We start from the raw sequence: 21,350 nt of genomic DNA, 5'->3' as shown, positions 1-21,350 counted from the left end.
TCTGACAGCAACTGTGGAGAGAGAAACCAAGTTATGAGCCAAGTCCCATAATTCTTCAAAAGATCTCTTGTTGAGATCTCCAGCATCTGAAGTATTTTGAGAACACAGTAGGTGTTCTAATACATTTTTGTAAGACTGAGATCACATTTATGTTGATTGTACAGTTCAAGAAAATCTATGGGATGATACGTCACTGTGCACTTTGTTGCTTTTGCTGTCTCTATCTGGCTACTACTTTTAGTTTTACACGAATGAAGATTGAAAGTTTTCAGGAAACCATTTTTTCATAGAATCACAAAATAATACAACAGAGGGCCATTCTGTCCACTGGCTTGTGATGGCTCTTTAGAACACTATTGGGTGGCATGGTGGCTCCGTGGTTAGCACTGCTGCCTCAGAGCACCAGGGACCCAGATTTGATTCCAGCCTCGGGTGACTGTCTGTGTGGAGTTTGCACATCCTCCATGTGTGAGTGGGTTTCTTCCCACAGTCCAAAGATGTGCATATCAGGTGAATTGGCCATGTTAAATTGCCCATAGTGCTAGGTGCATTAGACAGAGGCAGAAGGGTCTAAGTGGATTGTTACTCAGAGGGTCGATGTGGGCCTGTTGGGCTGAGGGGCCTGTTTCCATACTGGTGAGAATCTAAAAATTAGTCCAAATCTCTCCCCCCCCCCCCCACCGTCCCTACTTTTCTGATAGCCTAGTATTTCTTTTCCCTTTCAATTTCTTATCCAATTCTATTTTGCAAGTTCTGATTAAATCTGCTTTGACTGCTTATTCAGGCAGTGCATTCCAAATTGGTAGTGTGTGCTGCATTGTCAACAATTGTGTCACGAGAAACAGCTTCTCTTTATTTCACAATCATTCATAATGTTGAAGATTACTATAAAATGTCTTGCTAACTATCCCTACTCGAAGGAAAGGAGCCCAAATTTCTCGATGTTGCTGAAATCTTTCGTCTCTGGTGCCATTTCTGTAAATATTTTTCCTTGATAAGACCTTAACAAATTTCAAAAAAAGTGTTCTCTTAAGGGTCTAACTAGGGTTCCGTTAACTTCTGATATGATATTTTTGCTTTGCTACACTGTGGGGCTCGGCAACTACTGACGGAAGGGTTGTGAGTAATGAGGAAGTGCTATAATGGTGCAGTGAAATGTACAGTTTAAAGTGGATACATGATTGTGAATTTATTACTGGGTTTCATATTTCCAGTGTGTGTAGTGAATCCTAGATCACAAGCGAGAATGAACAGGCAGCATTGGCAGGGACAGCTGCTGAAAGTCATACTTCTCCAGGATTTGCTGACATGGGCAAGGGTGCATCCCCAGGAGCCATGAGGGGAAGTATTAAATCTGGATTGAACTTGTAGGCTTTCCGTGATTGTCGCTATTGATTCAGAGGTAGTAAAGACTTCCCATTTAGCATGAGTGCTTTGATGGCTCAGATTATTGTGAGAATGTCATCATCCTTAGAATATATTGGCAAATTCAGTGGACTAACAATCAAATACATTGTTCAAAAACAGACTAAACACATTTTTTTGCACAATGGCATTCATACTTTACCTCCTCCAACCTTTCTATACTATCCCATCAGTTCATTATGCCTTAGTGTTTATTATGCTTCCCCTTACATGTATAAATGTCAGTTGCCTGAACTATTCCTTATGGTAGCTCTTCTTAGATTCTCTAAATGAAATATTTTCTCCCGAATTCCCTGTTGGATAGCGACTATTGCATATTTAAAGTCCCAGTTCTGCTCTCACAATTGGAAATACCTCTTCAACATATCGATCAATCTAGATTTAATGAGATATATGGGGTTTCAATCCTAGTAGAATTATTTGAAGGCCTCACAGCGCCTGAGACCCGGGTTCAATTCCCGACTCAGGCGACTGTGTGGAGTTTGCACATTCTCCCCGTGTCTGCGTGGGTTTCCTCCGGGTGCTCCGGTTTCCTCCCACAGTCCAAAGATGTGCGGGTTAGGTGAATTGGCCATGCTAAATTGCCCGTAGTGTTAGGTAAGGGGTAAATGTAGGGGTATGGGTCGGTTGTGCTTCGCCGGGTCGGTGTGGACTTGTTGGGCCGAAGGGCCTGTTTCCACACTGTAAGTAATCTAATCCAAGTCTTTGCATCCTCTCAAAATGCAAAGCTGCAAAGTTCTCCTATATATTTTTTGTACAGTGATGAGAATTGTGACAAGGAAATTAATCCAAAATTATGACCCAGCCTCTGTTGTGGTCCCAGCTGTTGGTAGTAGCAGAGTGAAATTTGGCTTTAGACTATAAATTATACTTTTACCATTTGGCTACCTTGGTGATCTATCAACAAATATATTCCTATGAGGCTGTCAGTGTACTTTGAGCAAAAAAAAATTCCATCACAGAAAAACAAAGCTCGATGAGACAATGTGGAAAGATCTCATAAGTAGAAGATAGAAACGTTCAAATATTTTTTTCCATCAATATCCTTTACAAACACTAAACCCCAGTGAAGTATTGCTCCTGTCTTCACTTTCAAGATTCCTTACCCAACTGACAAGCTTGCAAAAGTTTATTTTCAGTGATTTTCTGCATGTTCACCACATGTGTTTCTCTGTCTCTCAGCAAGTCTTGAGCACGCTACTTTGTGACTGATCTCTAAGACAACCTCAGGGCTTTTCCAGACCTATCTACTTAGACTACTAAAATGCTTCCAACATTTCTTCTGCCAATGGCTGGAGAATGCCAAAACTATCAATACTCTTTTGCTAGTATGGATCTTTTCTCCTGCACTTGGTCTCCTTGGTAGGCAAAAACTCAACTTGGTAAACATTTCTCTCATCCAGGTTGTGTTTTTTTTGTCATTTAACTCAAGTCTCGTGCTTTCTTGGAAATGCTGTTTTGAACTCAAAGTTCAAAATGAATTTCTGACCTTCCTTAAAATAAAGTCATTTTCATGGACCTAAAGGCAGAAGTCCATATATCCCTACTTCCAGAATCCAAATCCCCAATTAATAAAATATTTATCAACCTTCATCTTCGTACGCAATTTCCATGTTTAGTTCTCTCATCATGAAAGATTTTGTAGAAGAGCCTCTGTATTGTGCCTTATAGAGTTAGAAACTATTGCACAGAACGCCCAACTCTGCCTTGAGATGGTGCATTGCTTGGTTGCAATGATCAGGAGAAAGTAAGGATTGCAGATGCTGGAGATCAGAGTTGAGAGTGTGGTGGTGGAAAAGCACAGCAGGTCAGGCAGCATCCGAGGAGCAGGAGAATTAACGTTTCAGGCATAAGCCCTTCAGGAATGATCAGGTAAGCCTGCATAAATGAAAATAATAGCCCTACTTAACAACCTTTTGACCAGCTTCAGCTGATCCAAGATTGAAAGTTTTTTTGTGGTATGGCTTATTAAAGTATGATTCTTGCTTATCATGAAATAGGATACTGGAAAATAGTTTACAGGAGTTTTGAAAATGCGGTGACACCAACTTTTACCTCTCTGAACCGTAAACATCCTGCTGCTATGGTCTATGATTGTTTATTTGTCAGGAGAAGTCTGTTTATTTTGCAATGACCCTCAATATCTGGAGTTTGTTCTGATATTCCTCACCATCTAACATTAGAATTTAGAACTAGGTTTTATTGTCACATATACTCCTGTGCAGGGATACAGGAGTACAGTGAAGAGTGTACAAAGTTGCCATTTCCCACTGCCATCTTAAATACAAAAAAACAGAATTAACACAAATAACCATCTTAGACACAAAACCAAAAAAAAGTCTTGGATTCAATAAATGAAAATGAAAAAAAACAAGAAACAGAGCCAAGAAGAAAGGGAAATGTCCATATCTTAAAGTCTTATCTCTGCAAGGTGAGTGGACCTCCATCCCTGAAGTCACAAATATGTGCTAACTTGTTGTCACTGCTCGCCCCTGGAACTCAGTCCATCTGCTGTTGCTGCTGGCCCTTTGAATCCGGTTCTTGAATCGCAGGAGCTTCATACAATACTACCGCCCCTGGCCTTCGGAACTTGTTCCTCAATTCCTGCTTTGTTGCTGTCATTTCGATGCTGTCAATGCTCCTCCAAAACCGCAAAAACCTTGAAAGGAAGAGAAACAAATGAAGAAGAAAAGCAAAAGTAAAATTAAAAAAAGAAAAGCAGATGAAAGTGGACAAGCCCTAAACTCAGCAGTCCAAATGCTGCGTTGCTACTCCATCTGCGCTACCATCTTGAGGTTAGCAACTGCAACTTACTCCAACAAACCAGAATGCATTCCATTCAGATCTGGTGATTTTTTTTGTGCTTTGAGGGCTTGCCAATCTTGAAATAACTCTTGAACTATCCATTTCTCCACACTCCCCCCCCCCCCCCCCCTTTTTCTTAGTAGCAGCAGTCTCTTTGCAGTAAAGAGTAGTCTTTAGCACATCAGTGGGGCCTCTTGCCCCCAGAAGAAAAGCTCCATTGTGGCTCCATGCTTTCTTTAGATGACTTTTTTACTCTGTGTTCTGAATGAAAATGTCAGTAGTTCACAGGCACATGTTCCCAGTGCAGCTGTGGAGAGGATGGATCTTCCTTTGGAAGAATTTGGAACTAGAGGTCACTGTTTAAAAATCAGGGATGACCTATTTAAAACCAATACAAAGGAAAACATTTTCTCAGAGGGTTGAGTCTTTGGAGTTCTTTTCTTGAAAAGGTGTTGGAAACAGAGCACTTGAATATTTTAAAGACCTGAATTTGGTCGACTCTTATTAATAAGTAAGAGGGTGAAAGATTATCAGGTTAGGCAGAAATGCAGATTTAAGGTTGCAATCAAATCACCCGCATGGTGGCTCAGTGGTTAGCATTGCTGCCTCATAGCGCCAGGGACCCAGGTTCAATTCCAGCCTCAGGTGACTATCTGTGTGGAGTTTGCACATTCTCCCTGTGTCTGCATGAGTTTCCTTTGGGTACCGGTTTCCTCCCACAATCAAAAGATGTGCAGGTCAGGTGAATTGGCGATGCTAAATTGCCCATTGTGTTAGGTGCATTAGTCAGAGGGAAATGGGTTTGGGTGGATTACTCTTCAGAGGGTCGGTATGGACTTGTTGGGCCGAAGGGCCTGTTTCCACACTAGGGAATCTAATCTAATCTAATCTTATTAAATGATGGAGCAAGCTCAAGGGGCTGAATGGCTTACAATTTGTCATTTGTATGTTTACAGATAGTATTAATCAAAGTGCTAATTGATTATTTTGTGTTATTCTCGCAGAAAGTACTGTTCTCCTTGGGTGGTTCATTTTTGTACTATGCTGATCGTTTCAAGCTATACAGTGCATTCTGTGCCAGTCATACGAAGGTTCCCAAGGTCCTTGTTAAAGGTAATTATATTACACTTTGAACATAGTTTAAGTTGCATATCTTTCATCGTTATGAATGCAGTGTGCCTCTTGTTGTAATGGTTAGCATGAGAAATATTAATTGCTCTTAAGGAATAAGTATACGATTCAGATAATTAGTAAATGAAGAAAATTCTAACACAAGAAGACCTGGATGTTGTTGAAGATTTTACTTACCACTTCCTTTCTAAAAATAGAATGCTTTTTACAACATAATATTCATAAGTTTCATATTTTGTTTTCTGCTTGTTACAATTTCTGTTTGTTACTTTTTGTACTATTTTCGTTTAGCCAAAGTTAATCCAGCTTTTAAGGCCTTTCTTGATGCCCAGAATCCTAAACAGCAGCACTCCTCAACATTGGAGTCCTACCTGATCAAGCCTATTCAGCGTGTTCTGAAATATCCCCTGCTTCTGAAGGAGCTGATCTCTCTTACAGACTCAGATAGTGAAGAACATTATCATCTAACTGGTAAGAATTGCATAGATGTTATATTTTTTCATGGTCTTTATCCATGGGGTAGAATAATCATGGGATACATACCTGTTTGCACTTGTGCATCATCAGGTCGCAACATATAGACTAGAGCATGAGAACAATCGAAGAGATAGAGGGTACGGCAAAGAAAATGCTTGTTTTCAGTATTGAAATCCTGGTAAAAATTGTGAGGACTAATGTATTGTTAGATGGATTAATATTGATTTATTTCTGCTACACTTCGGATCTTGCATGGTGATCCTCCGATGATTATTCCCATTACCTTTATGCAGAATGTACCCAATTTATTTAGATTGAATATTTTTAACACTGAAACAAAATCCATTGCACTATATGTTCAATTTGTTGTAAATTAATTAAACGTTATTAAGATAGCCTAGAATACTTCAAAATGGTGGGCTGAAATTGGCTGAATTCATTTATTATCCCATTAATTTTGAAATATATTGGTCCTTAAACAAATCTAATCAAACTGCTGAACACGTTATTCAGAAAATTTAGTCAGGTACCCCTACGTTTATGATTAATCAAATATTTCTTAATTTCATTGTCATATTCATTTTCAAGAGAATGTCCCAATATCCCTTCTAGCTTGGGAAGGAGAAACACACTGAAAGGGTTTCTCACTGTTCTAGTCATGTGTAAAGGATTACAGTGACTTTCTATATTTTGCCTTTCTTAAAGTATGGTTCCTTTAATAGGAAGCAAGTTTCAGCAAATATTGCTGTATTCTTTTTCGAGTACGGTGTTAGTTTTCCATGAATTGGATGTGTTATGGAGTGCTGACATTTTCTGGAGTGAAAGTTTTGCTAATACTGCAAAATAATGCAACCAATAGCTGGCAGACAAATTACATTGCATAAAATCGTGAATTCTGTATCTGTTTTTGGGGGAGTTTTACTTTGAAGAATATACTTTATTTTCTCTAAATCCAAATGTACTGTCGATACAGGACTGAGTTTTCCCAGAATCTGACTGTCAGTTTCAGGGACTTTCAGTTAAGGTCTCTTTCTGAGCTTTAGTGACTTATTTCACCTCGTTATATTTGTAACATGTCCCAAGGCACCGTTCCATTGTGCTCACCAATGGCGGAAGTGCTCACTGCTGCAGGTTTCCCACCGCTGGTGCCATATAAACTCAGCTAAGTGTTGCGACACAAGGTAAACTTTCCTGCTTAATTTAAAATCTGCAACACAGAAAAGATTTATCCCATGCAGTAAATTCGAGTGGCCAAGAACTATGTAAAGTGAAAATTAACTACTTTATTTCTTAAAGTAAAACAGAGAATAATTAACTAACCACTATTTACAATTTCTTTCTCTCACCTATCTTTTACCTTTTCTTCTATAATACTAGTCCAATAAAACTCCCAATTAAGATTTACAAAACAACACTTATCTCAAAACCAGGCAGCTGTAGGCTCTTGTCTTCGGATCTTCCTGTGTCTTCTTTCCTCCTTGTTAGAAATTTCTGCGTCACAGGCTACTGATCGAAAAGGTACTTTTAAGAGAGATATTTTTTTCAAGCAGTCTGTTACTTGCTAGGTTTTGGCAGTTCTCCTCTCAACTTTTCCTCTGTTTTCTACCTCCAAAGCATCGGATTATCATTGGCTTTTCAGCTTGTCAATATACTCAATTCAAACTGGATTGGAGTTTGATATTTTTTGGGGTATAATTTAAACTGATTGGCCGGATTCGAATTTGTTTTTGTCTCCAGGCAATGAGCTAATCAAGTTGTTCAACCAAGTGTTACATACATTGTTGCCTTAATGAGAACACTTGGTGCTATGTCCGTTGGTTCTGCTTTTAACTCTTTTAAAATACACCCACATCTTCATATCATATGCATGAGTTCAAACATTGCAGGGAAGAACTGCCCTCAACAGTTGCAATGTGTGAAAAATTGCCCCAGAAATAGTGAACAGAGAAAAATTAACACACCACTTTGCTGACGGGAACCAGGCAAGCTGATGGATGGGGTGGTGCAGAGGATGTCCATCCTCTTTCTCCAGGTCTGTGAGAGGAGACCAAGACACTGGACCCTGCCAGCCTGGTCAGAGGTTGCCAGCTTAGTCAATGCAGTGATCATAATCTAAAGACCCAACAGTGCAGAAAGAAGGTTAATGACCTTCTGTGCTCTGCAGGGGTAGGTAAGCGCAACCATCTTCTCTATTGTACCTCATGCTTGCTCGAACTGTGCCTCCGCACTCCCTCCAATCTCCCCCTCCACCCCCAAAAACGAGTGTTATGGCCCACCACACTCTCTGTTGTATGCAATTGGCTATGTACATTGGTCAAACTGCTGAACACATTGTTCAGAAAATGTAGTTAGAAGCCCCCATTGTATTTCCTCATTTTAGTTGCACTCGCACCATCATCCGTCCAAACTGCTAACCCTTTCTTCATTTCTGACTCAGTCATTTGGTATACATCACCACATTTCTTCAAACTGTACCAATGCCACTAGCTGTGCCAGCCATATTCATCTCACTAAGTTCTTACATTGTTTCATTGCAGAATACAGAGCCTACTATAGGTCAGAGTGTGCCAGAACAGGTGGTAGGGTGCCTGACATATGTCTTGGTCACCTTCTGAGGAGAGATTCCTTGCCTTAGCAGGAGTGAGCCACGCCCACTCGTGTAACAATGCCAACCTTAAAACTCTCCACAGCCAAGGAAGATTCAATGCAGTGTTCTGTGCTGCTGTCCCATTAGGACCATTATGAATACAGTCTTAACATGTCTCCACTCCTATTTCACAACTCACTCCCTGTTTCCCACAGAGCTACAGACCTCTTGTGGAAGCTTTAGCAAGGTTTCCTCCTGCACACTCCATCAGGTCAAATACTGACACCTCTGGGTATATTGGCTAGATTAGAGTCAACAGCACATCACAGGCCCATCTCCACTGAGAAAGAGCACCCCAAGTTGCCAGCAGTCAGAGGACCGCAAGAGAGCAAGAATCTGCTTAACCCCAGACAGGAAAGGACCCATGTTGTCCAATTTCATTAAAATGTCCAGTCAAATGATCAATAGGCAGGTTTGTGAACATACATACTCAGGACAGTGGATTGAAAGTTAGATGAGTCCACCAACACCAATTGTGCTGGTTCCAGCATGTAAGTGTTTGGTTGTCTCAATGGTTAGTAGCTGCAATGGAGAGCCAGGTCAAGCAGAATCCTCACTGGCTGCCAGAGTATTGCAGAATTGCAACTTATCATTTTAGCCAATGGTAGCCAACACCAACGACAAGGTAATACAGGGATAAGGGACCTTGACCTCACTTCAGGTGTCTTTTCCTCACAGGGAGACTTGGCAGTGTTGGAAGAGAAATGACATTCAGGCCCCTCCCAGAAGTGTCCTCTTCGTACACCTCAGAGGTGTTTAGTCCCCACCTCCACATTGCAAGGGTCAATTCTGTGAAGTTCAAGCCAAGAAGTGGGAAGCCTATACTGCCCAGGATCCTTGCACAATGTCTGAGTCCTGTAGCCACCAATTCCCCCAGGATTGTCCCCCAAACTCCAAGGCCAACAGTTTCCAATATAGGGCAGTCTCCCTGAAACCCAGCTGTGGATCTCGGGCCTGTAACTTGTCATAGTTGGAGGGCAAAAAGGAAAAGGAAACCTCCTGAGGGTACTTATGTGGCACAGGTGACACTTTGTTGTACCTAGCATATTATATTTGTCATTTTAAATTATCTGCTGTCTACTTGACTATCATTTTAGTTGCTGCTACAGGTATACAGCTACTGATGTTACTCTTTTCCATAATATGTAAGAACCTGGTGCGGCCTCATCTGGAGTATTGTGTGCAGTTTTGGTCGCCATACTATAGGAAGGATGTGGAAGCTTTAGAACGAGTGCAGAGGAGGTTTACCAGGATGTTGCCTGGAATGGTAGGAAAATCTTATGAGGAAAGGCTGAGGCACTTGGGGCTGTTCTCATTGGAGAAGAGAAGGTTTAGGGGAGATCTGATAGAAGTGTATAAGATGATTAGGGGTTTAGATAGGGTAGATACTAAGAACCTTTTACCGCTAATGGAGTCAGGTGTTACTAGGGGACATAGCTTTAAATTAAGGGGTGGTAGGTATAGGACAGATGTTAGGGGTAGATTCTTCACACAGCGGGTTGTGAGTTCATGGAATGCCCTGCCCGTATCAGTGGTGAACTCTCCTTCTTTATGGTCATTTAAGCGGGCATTGGATAGGCATTTGGAAGTTATTGGGCTAGTATAGGTTAGGTAGGATTCGGTCGGCGCAACATCGAGGGCCGAAGGGCCTGTACTGCGCTGTATCGTTCTATGTAACCTTGTCTGAAATGGTCATTTTGAATGTGGGAGCATCAGCTATGGGAAAGACTTCTAGCCTTCCTTCCAATATAATGCTCACTACCATTTCCAGCTCCTTAGATAATGAAGCAATTTATATTCAAATGCAGCAAGACTGAGATGTAGCCAGTAACATTTGTGCCACTCAAATGCCATGCAGCGACCATTTCCAACACAAGAGTGTAACCATCATCTCATGGCATTCTGTGTCATTACCATCATTGTCCCGCTATCAACATTCTGGAGTTACCATTGACTAGAAACTCAACAGGACTAAACATACTGGCAAGTAACTCAGCTCTTGACTCCCCAAATCCCGTTCCCAATCTAGATTAGATTAGATTACTTACAGTGTGGAAACAGGCCCTTCGGCCCAACAAGTCCACACCGACCCGCCGAAGCGCAACCCACCCATACCCCTACATTTACCCCTTACCTAACACTACGGGCAATTTAGCATGGCCAATTCACCTGACCCGCACATCTTTGGACTGTGGGAGGAAACCGGAGCACCCGGAGGAAACCCTCGCAGACACGGGGAGAACGTACAAACTCCACACAGTCAGTCGCCTGAGTCGGGAACTGAACCCGGGTCTCAGGCACTGTGAGGCAGCAGTGCTAACTGCTGTGCCACCGTGCCGCCCACTACTAAGCATAAATCAGAAGTGTGAGGGAATACTCCCTCTGTGTAGCTTATTGTGCACAATACTGCATCATTCTATCATGGTGAAAGTTATGTTCATCCTGTTCAATGCCATTACCCTTTCCCTTAAGACTTATGCTGCTCTCCCAGCTTTTCAGCATCCATCACAGCTCCTCTCTGCCTTACCTATTTGTTGTACAACACATAGAATGCTCGGCATATGCAGCATCCTCTGTCTGGGCTCACTACAAGGGCCCCCAAACAGATGCAAGTGTTGGAACCTCCTCTTCAAGAGGTCTATCTCTTATCCAGTGATGGCCATCAAGGAAGAATGGGCTTCGTTGTGTTTATGTACAGACACATTTAGGGTTGCGTGATTGAATCATCAACCATACTTGGAAAGGGCAGTCCATGTCTCCCATGTATTCTGAAACAAATGTGGTAGCAATGATCACAGATGATTTGAACATTGATGGAGTTAGCTACCCATGCTGTGGTGCTCTTATTGCAATCTGTGTACAATCTCATGCAATCTGTGTACAATCTCATGCAATCTGTGTACAATCTATAGCGCCCTAGGTGAAGCCAGCTAAGTTGACAAAGCATAGTGCCTGGGCTATAACACTAGCTTTGTCATGGGGAAATGCAATGAAGCAGTGTGACCATGGGCAAATTGGTTTGGTAACCACCTTGATTCATTTGTGGGTTGAGATTGAGAGATCCTACATAGATTTCTGAGTAGATGTTTAGAAGCAGTCAATCACAAGAAAAAGACAAACTCAACTATCACCTTGACAGCCACAGGGATAGAAAGACCACCAACCTTTGCCGATGACAAGCCAAGCTCCACGAGCTAACACAGTTCTGTGACAATGACCTGGGATATCCTCAGTCGGCACTGTGCTTCCAGGAGGAAATAATATTAAGGCTGATAGACTGTGGACACCTTGTTACTTCTTAACAGCCTGAGCAAACCTGCTGTGCAGCCACAGCTGGAGGTTGCTGCTGGTCCTGGACTTGCTGATGCATTTGTTCCTCCTCAGCTTCTTTGTGTCTTTGTATAGCAGCTCCAGCAACGATAACTCCTGCAGTTGGATCAGTTGCATCACCCACAAATAAGAGCTTACAATAGCATGCAGTAGGACATGGAGGCCTTCAATAAGCAAGGTCATGTGATACCTCTGCATGGAACTTTGTGACCTTATTCAGATATATCGCACCAATACATTCAGAGATTGCAGGTGCAGTGAAATGACTGAAACCTTATTCCCCTTCCCCCAAAAAATACAGTTTGTCCCATACTGAACAATGCAAGTTGTATCTTGGAGAAGAGTCAGTAGCCAATCTTGGAGATTGTCAAACATGGGCAGTATCTTCAGTTATCTAAAATCATAAAAGCATTGATCGATGGAACAATATGACAAGGTAATTCAAAGAATATTGCTAGCTCAAGACAAAAATAAGTCTGTGTGAGTTTCTTATCTCAGAAATGATACAGTAATTACAGACTTAGAAAAGCTTTTATCAAACTAGATGCTTCCTGTTCAATGTACTTAGATAAAACTTGTGCATTAATAGCTTCGTGAAAGAACTTTGGATTTTCTTTTGTCAAAGTAAAGAAAGCTGTAAGCAAGAATGTAAGCTTTGTGGAAGGAAGAGTATGATGTCATTTTTGATCTTGTTAGCAAAAGATAATTTGCACCAAAGATAATGTTTTCACATCCTCAGAAAGAATGGTCACGTTTATCCATCAGTCTCATAATGTCTTTGGGATTTAAAATGTTCACCAAACACACTTGAGAAAGGTTTTGATGTATTTAGAAATTGTGCTTAATATTTTATTAATTTTTAACATTAATATATCTGTGTAATGGCCTGATTCTAGCAGTTATAACATTTCAATACATCTTTAATATTTTATAAATTAAAAGTATTTTTAGGTTACTTCATTGTCACTTGATGTTGCTACATAAGTATTATACTTCTTCCCACTAATTTGTACTGTTAACTGAAACCAAAAACCATTTTGTAAGTATACTAAGTTTTCATTTATGACTTGAGAATGATAAACTAAATATGTAGTTTATTGGAAGCTGCAACAAATAACCAGTTTTCCTTCTTTTTTTCCCATAAGTTGATAACTGATATAAAGTGTAGTTCTATGATCTGCAGTTATCTTCCAGAATTTTTCCCAAATGATGATCCTCCTTTAGTAAATCTGGGACATTGCACTTCAGACAAAATCTAGAAGCAGGACCCTCTGCAAGTTTGATGGGAAGGATTAAACAATACTTTTATTTGTTTGTGGGATATAAGCTATGCTGGAGAGGCTGTATTTATTTCTTATACCTAGTTACACTGAGAAATTGTTGGTCAGCTTTCTCTTTGTAACAATGCTGCTCCTGCAAGAGAATTAGATTGTTAGATCGGGAACCTCCAGGGTATTCACTGAACATTAATGAAAGTGTGGGATATGGAGATGAGCCTGTTGGTGATATTGTTGCCGTGATTCTGCTGTTCTTGTCCTTCTCTATATTATGAGTTGCTGCATAGTGACAAAATGTTGATCATGCTTCATAGCATCCTCTAGATCGATTGTAGCTGTAGTATATATTTTCAGTGAAGTAGTGAGTGGATATTGATTCCAGTGGAAGGGAGTGCCAATAAAGTTCATTGTTCTGACCTGATGCTGTCAAGCTTCTTGAGAATTGTCACTGCTGCACTCATCCTGATGAATGTTGAGTATTACATTACGGTCTTGCTTTGAGTCTTGGACACTGTGGTTAGACTTTGAGGAGTTAAGGGTGAAACATTCGTTGCAGAGTACGCAATCTCTATCCTTTTCTTGTGATCACTGTGTTGATACAGCTGCTCCAGTTCAGCTTCGGATCAGTGGTGGCCTCCAGGACATAGATGTTAGTACTGATCAAAGCTTTTGAAAGTGTCAGTGATGTATTCAAGGAAAAGACTAGATAAGCCTTCAAAGGAAAAAAGAATTGAATGTTATCCTGATTTGTTAGAGAGGATATATGATTAGATTGTCTACAGTGTGGAAACAGGCCCTTCGGCCCAACAAGTCCACAATGACCCTCCGAAGAGTAACCACCCAGACCCATTTCCCTCTAATTCCAGTTCTTCAAAACGTCTATGCAGCATTTTATCAATTCCTACTTTGGAAACAGAACCAGTCTGAATCCAGATTGGGAGACAGACAGATTCTAACCATGAACCCTCAATGCTTCATCCGAGCTGCGATATCACTTTTTTAAAATAAAGCCGTACATACTTGTTGGGCCGAAAGGCCTGTCTCCATACTGTAGGGAATCTAATTTAATCTAATTATCTCGGGAATGTGACTTGAAAGAAGCGTTGGTATTTAAATATTAATTAATTGAAGCCTGCAAACCCATCATAAGTGATCAAAGACTCAACAGCAATGCCGGTCCGCTCAATACCTCACATCAGCTGTACCACACCTTGATCCTTCACTAAGAACTCTCCGTCCCATAATCCCGCCCCACCGGCTCCCCGATGAAGGAGCAGCACTCCAAAAGCTTGCACTTCCAAATAAACCTGTTGGACGAGAAGCTGGTGTTGTGTGATTTTTAACTTGTCCACCCCAGTCCAACACCGGCACCTCCACGTCCTAACAAGGACATTCATACTTTTCAGATCCACACCTTGTTTGCCTTCTGAACTGATCTGCTGTAGCCAGGCAGATGGTGGAGGATTTCTGATCAGCCACAGTGCGAGGGCTGCCCATTACTTGAACAGTCACTCAACCCTGGGTGGGGGGGTTTGGGAACAGTCCGAAGAAAGTCAGCTGAGAGAAGGCTCAAGTGATGACAGATTTCCTATGCTATATCCTACATAAAGGAAAACAACTGAGCTTTCTTCTCTCTGCGATAATTATCTGGCACCATAACAAGTGTTACAAACCATTTGACAGCCCATAGTAATAACCAAATTCTGTTGTAGAGTGACTTGTGCTTCATTATCATAGAAGTTGTGTATGGAGGTTAATGCTTTGGAAAGTTTGAACACTCCACACTGAACCTTATGATTATTGATGGAGCAGGTGAAGATATTTGGGCTGAACATATCTCAGAGGCACATCCACAATGCTGCCTTGGAATTCTCCAGGTCTCTAACAATTATAACCATTTTTTTGGATAGAACATGACCCTTTAATAATGTTACCACCTAAATAAATAGAGGGAGCAAGACTTTTAAATAGCCAACTTGGTTATGACCAATAGTTAGGCTACAGCTTCTATTTTGGGTTAAATTGCTGCCACAAGCAAATTATGGATTTCACTGTACCATTGCTCAGCTTGACTCTCAAAAAACTACATGGATGTCATTGGCAGTGGGCAGTGAGTATATGCTGACCTCCCACGATTCTTGCAAATATGTCAGTTTTAGAATTCAGGCATATTGGAATTTCTTACTCTGAATATCTCAAGACACTTACTAGGGGAGCAAGCATTCCATTGTACAGTGAAGTCCAATATGTCATAAATGAGTTGGCTATTCAAAAAATTTATTCCATTCGTATTTATTTCGATGATAATGTTGTTGAAGAGCCATGTGGTGTGAGCTATGAACCCTTTGACATTGGGGATCTTATCTTTCTGAAAGATTGCATGATCTTATCACTTTGCCATTGGTTATACTTAAGGAAGTGAATAAAGTGACTTGTTCAGGCAACACCATGTTTCTGACTTACTTTAAATTGGTGCAGAGTTGATTGGTTAATTTGAGAGATATCTCCACTGACAATCTGGATGGCAAAAAGTGTCCAGGATAGTTGTCTATCAGTAGCAGTGAAGTTCCTGTGATAGTTCATAGATTGAGTTCAAGCACAAGGCACAACCATGGTCCGTGTAAAACATGTCTTCATCAGGTACTCCCATGACAAAGGAAATTAAGACTGCTCCAATCTCTGCATACCCTGGTGTGAGACATTGAGAGACAAGGGTGCGGAAATAAATGACAACTCCACAATAAATGAAATAAGCTCACTCTGACTCTCTCTGAAGTACTTGGATTTTTAAGTCCACTTCAGCCTACATTACAGTGACTAGCTGTTCTAGTTGCCTGACATGTAATAGAAATGGTCATACGTAGTCTGACACATCTGTCCTGGCTCTCTGTATGCGCAATTTTCCTTGTGACTCTCACCATCTTCTCCACAATCCTGTACGTTCTTCCTTTTCAGATAAATTCCCTGTTGAATGTCTTAATTGAACCTGACTCCACTACAATCTCAGGCAGCACATTTCAAATGATAACCATTCACTGTAGTCTAACATTTTTTTTTGCTCACTATTATTCCTTTTGCCAATTCCTTAAAGCTTTCACCAATGAGAACGGTTTCTCCCTATCTACCCTGTCCATTTTGTGCAATACTTTGAATATCATCATCAAACCTTGTCTCAACAACCTCTCCAATTTATGTATGAAACAAAAGTCCTCATTTCTGGAATCATTTCACAAATGTTTTCTGCAATCTCTCCAGTGGCTTTATTATCCTTTCTAACATATGCCAAGAACTGTTATATACAAGTACATTATAACTCCGTTGCTTTTAATTCATACCCCTATTGATAAATCCCAGGAATCCTTTATGTTTTATTCACTGTTCTCTCAACATGGCCTGTCACATTCAGTAACTTGCTGAAAATGTGTTGCTGGAAAAGTGCAGCAGGTCAGGCAGCATCCAAAGAGCAGGAGAATCGACTTTTCGGGCATGAGCCCTTCTTCAGGAATTCTAAAGTGGGTGCTCATACTCCCACTTTAGAATTGTACACTTTGTTTTGACTATGCATTCTTCCCACAAAAATGAATCACTTTACACTTTTCCATGTTAAGTTTCATCTGCTACTTGTCCTCCCATTTTCACTGCTTTGTCCTTATGATAGGTAAATCATAATCCAGAATTTGCCCTTATGAAGTTCTGCATTCATGGGAAATGGAGTACGTAGCTGGAATGTGGCTTGTTTTTTCATAGTACACCTGCTATAGGACTGGTACTTTCACTGTCCATCAGAAATACAGCAAGAGAATGGGGTGAGTGAATAATGAGGAAAAATCTAGAGTGACAGATACTTGCTTACTTTTCACCTTGCCTACCCAAAAATTAGGATAAAAGCAAAAAAAAAGGCTTGAATTCACATCAATAAAGAGGGGTCAGCTATACAAGTATCGTCACCTGGAGGTATTTCAGTTCCAACAAGGGATACCATTAATGGTTAGAAATTAGATTTTTAAATTCTTGTTTCTTATCCAAACCTGAGGTCCTGAGAGTAATGTTGTATTCTACCCTAATCCAACTGGAATGGACTGCCTGTATGGAGGTCGGGAATGGAATTTATGGTCTCTATGGCCTGTGTACCACCACACAATGTGTACCTAACCACTCAGCCAAAGAGGGAGATCTCTTGCAATCTCCAGGAAGAGTGTCCAGTAAATCCAGTTGAATTGTTGTCAGCCAAAAAGATTTATAACATGTTTGAAAATAAAAGTGATGTCTCTTGTGCTATAAATTTCTAAATGATAAGTGCATAAATTGAATCACAAAAGATATTAGAAATCCTTTTCTTTAAACTTTCAGTGGCAATGAAAGCCATGAATAAAGTAGCAAGCCACATAAATGAAATGCAGAAACTACATGAAGAATATGGTGCTGTGTTTGACCAGCTTATATCTGAGCAAACTGGAGAGAAGAAAGAGGTAAGAAAAGTATTCAATTTGACTTCCTGGAATACATATACAGGTCATACGCTATTTCATTATTTTCTTGTGGCCCGAATGACCCAAACTAGATTATCCTCCTCCCCCCTTTGGTTGAAATGGTAGAAGCTACCAACTGTGAACTTCTGCACAGCTGATATCTGTGTACTGCCACATTAATTGTAGTATTTCATCAAAGTGTTTTCTTCTCTGTATTAAATTCTTGATTCACCTTATTACTTGTGCAAAGGGTGCCTGTTTTTGAAGAAAGAGCATTTTTCAATAATGTTTTAATGAATGTCTAATTCTTCTGTGTAGTCTTCCTTTTGAAATTTACCAACAAATTAATGAACCAAGACTTAAGTCTCTCCTTAAAGCTATAGATCCTGTTACGCAGCTGTGGATGTGTGCAGGAGTCACATTATGCATTCTATAACATTTGTTATAATCAAATGGATGGTTTAATTTGACTGCTTTATAAAACAAATTTTGATTCCAGTTGTTAGAAATTCCTGAGATGTTCATCTGATGAGTTTGATACTGACAATGAAGTGGACCAGTGAACTGATGTCATTATATTCCAGGAACCATAAAGCTTTCCTGGCAGAGTTGGTGGCAGAAAAGATCCTTGGGCCACTGCAAAATGATCTTCTGAAAGTCCTTTAACCTTGTTATTATTTGTAATGAGGTATTACATTAACTGAGACTGAAGTCATTTAAGTGGGTGTAGATGGATAATTTTACATACATTTAGAGGGAGATGCAATGAAATGTTCCTTCTGTTAAGCATTAAGCCTGCACATATCAACAACATTTTTATAAACATGTATAATGGTAAAGTAAATAATATCATCAACAAAAACCACCAGCTTTTTTAATATTGCCTTTTATGTCGTAAAACATCACAAGGCACATCACAGTGCCATTATAAACTGAATGCTTTATCAAAGTGGTAGGTTAAGTATAGTGCCTTGAAAAAAGGAAAGGGAATTGAGAAGGTTCACAGCAAATTCCAAATCTTGTGTTCTAGACAGCAGAAGGCATGGTCTCTACCTCCTAATGAAGGGCTTTTGCCCGAAACGTCGATTTTACTGCTCCCCAGATGCTGCCTGACCTGCTGAACTTTTGTAGCACCACACTCTGGACTGGAGCACATAAACTTGTTGCTGCTCAAGTGACCAGAATTAGGTGAACCCAGGCCATTGCAAGGTTGCTATCTCGAGGGATTGGGAAGGGCAAGGCCATGGTAAACAGGAAAACATGGGTTGAAGTTTTAAAACTGGGATGTAACTAATAAGGAGGCAGTGTAGGTCAGTGACTGCATGAATGGGTGATGATTAGGAATTGGTGCAACTGAAAACATGGGCAGTAAAATTTTGTATGATCAAGCATTTTTTAAAATATTTATCATGTGGAGGTGTAGGTGGACAAAGTTAAAAATCTCACAAAACCAGGTTATAGTCCAACAGATTTATTTCAAAGAACTAACTTTCGAAGTGTTGTTTCTTTGTCAGGTAGCTGCCTGATAAAGGATCAGTGCTCAGAAAGCTAGAACTTCCAAATAAACCTGTTGGACTATAACCTGGTGTTGTGTGACTTTTAAATTTGAAATAGTCTAGTGATAAAAGCATGATGAAGATTTCAGCAGCAAACATGCTGAAGCAGGGTGACATTTGTTGGTGTTACTGGACAAAATAAAAAAACTCTGAGTATGAGAAAATGTTAATACCGACAAATTTGTAATTAGAAAATGAAAACTTGTTACTTTCCGTCACCTGCACCACGACTGGTGAATTGTACTGAGTCTAAATGATCAAAGATTGATGGAAAAGCAAAGCTATGCTATTAGTTGATTACAGTGAAATGTTTGTTATTTTCAAAAGTTTTGGAATGAAATTTGGAGACAACAAATGACTTATTTTAAAAAAAATTGATCTGGTCATGCCAAGACCCCAAGGTTAAACTTTTACGACAACAATAGTCTCCATAACCCCTACTTTAGGTTCATTGCTTTTAGCTGCTTTCATTCATCCTCTTTACCAAGGAAGCATCAAAGTTTTGCATTCCATGATGTGATTGTGAGCACTCTGCCCTCTGAATCCATCAATCCCAGTTCAAATCTTGGTGGAGCCTAATTTTAAAGGTACTTGTAATCCAGTGTTAGCACCACTGTCTTTGAGCTAGAAGGCCCAAGTTCAAGACGCACCTGCTCCGGTGATGTGTCACACCACATCCAAACAGAGTGATTGAAAATATCCCAATGGAACATCAATTTGCACTTGCATAAAGATTTTATGTATAAAACACCCCAAGGCACTCCACAGAGAAATGGGTCAAGCTGGGGAGTAAGCAAAGTGACTACTATGGTCCAGGATTTCCTGGAATGGCTAACTCTGTTAGTTTGATAGAAAAATAAATAGCGGTAACAAAAGGTTGCTTTAAGGGAGGTTAAAAGTCAGAAATAAAAATTAAGATATTTGCAAAAAATTAAGTTTTCACATTTTAAAATCTTCAAACAACAAATCACTAACTTAGGGTGAACAGGAGTGCCAGTCCTATGTGCAGGAGAGGTTAAATGACAATTGTTATCAGGTATCATGTTGTCATAAAGGGACTTTCAATGGCATGTTTAATGTATAGTTAATGTATAATTAAAATAAGCCAACCTCATGGAAATCATGCAGAGGTTAAGTATTAGAAGCTATTTTCGTAATGCTAATAGCGGAGATGCAAGCGACAATAATAACTTGCATCTTATGGTAATTTGCAATTCACAAGCCGCCATTTCCTCACTACATGCTGTTGGCTAATCTGTGTTTCAGTAACAAATGCTGGCAAGTGTTTTTTTCAAAATCTGGGTCTTTGTAAACATTTCCAAAGAAAATGCAAACTTGCTTTTAACGAAAATGATCAGCCAGTCAAACATTATCACATAATAGGTCAGTCAAAAAGTAAAATTTAAGGCATCTGTAACAGTAGTCATATATTTAATTGTCCTAAATAATTAATTTTGTAATCTGCAATTAAGTGCATTTGTTAATTTAGGATTATGGAAAATGAATGAGGATCCAAAATTTTCCAGAACCATAGTTCTCTATAAGATTTGAAATATAAGACATGCAGACATGAAATATAAGTATGTTTCGTATCAATTATTATATATATATATCAATGTCACCTTCATTTATAGGTTGTGGACCTTTCAATGGGCGACCTCCTTCTCCATTCCACAGTTACTTGGCTAAATCCTCCCACATCCTTTGGGAAGTGTAAGAAAGATCCTGAATTGGCAGCATTTGGTATGTTCCAGTTTTGAGGTTTGTTATGTTTAGGTTTCAGAAGTGCAAATCTGTATAAATTGCTAAATTTATACCGAATTGTTGGAAACTCAGACTAGTATGAAATAATCATTTGAAAGGAGTTTTAAACTTTTTGCATCTAATATCCGAAGTAATCTGCTGCATTCATCCACAAATTCTATGATAGTATACGCATAAAATCACTTTGCATTTTTGCAGAAGTGGCTTAATGAGTGCAGGAAAAGAACTGCAATACACAAGGTTTTGGAGCGCTGCATGATTTATTTTTCATTTTACTTTCCAGTGTTCAAAACTGCAGTTGTTCTTGTGTATAAAGACGGTTTCAAGCAGAAAAGGAAATTGGTAGGTTTTCTATCTTAAAATGACAATACCTATTTGGTTTTATGAGCTATTTAATTTTGTATTAAATTTATGAAATTGTTAAACATTCAAAGATATGAAATGGTTCAATTAAATCATTTTTATTTGG

General features: G+C 39.8%; 1 protein-coding gene across 7 annotated transcripts in view; it reads left to right on the top strand.

Moving 5' to 3' along the window:
• The window catches only part of tiam1a (TIAM Rac1 associated GEF 1a), a 301,399-nt gene that overhangs the window by 261,334 nt on the left and 18,715 nt on the right, over nt 1–21,350 (top strand). For all 7 annotated transcript variants that reach the window (XM_060833501.1, XM_060833502.1, XM_060833504.1 and 4 more), the window contains 5 exons: nt 5,235–5,343; nt 5,653–5,832; nt 17,443–17,561; nt 20,752–20,860; nt 21,165–21,223. In XM_060833501.1, the coding sequence (XP_060689484.1) occupies nt 5,235–5,343; nt 5,653–5,832; nt 17,443–17,561; nt 20,752–20,860; nt 21,165–21,223 (576 nt within the window). The remainder of the gene's footprint in view (nt 1–5,234; nt 5,344–5,652; nt 5,833–17,442; nt 17,562–20,751; nt 20,861–21,164; nt 21,224–21,350) is intronic.

The sequence above is a fragment of the Hemiscyllium ocellatum genome, chromosome 12 (genome assembly GCF_020745735.1).
Source record: "Hemiscyllium ocellatum isolate sHemOce1 chromosome 12, sHemOce1.pat.X.cur, whole genome shotgun sequence".
In the NCBI taxonomy this organism is placed as follows: Eukaryota; Metazoa; Chordata; class Chondrichthyes; order Orectolobiformes; family Hemiscylliidae; genus Hemiscyllium; species Hemiscyllium ocellatum.
The sequence above is the reverse complement of the archived record's forward strand: the minus strand, read 5'-3'. Positions and strand labels throughout refer to the sequence as shown.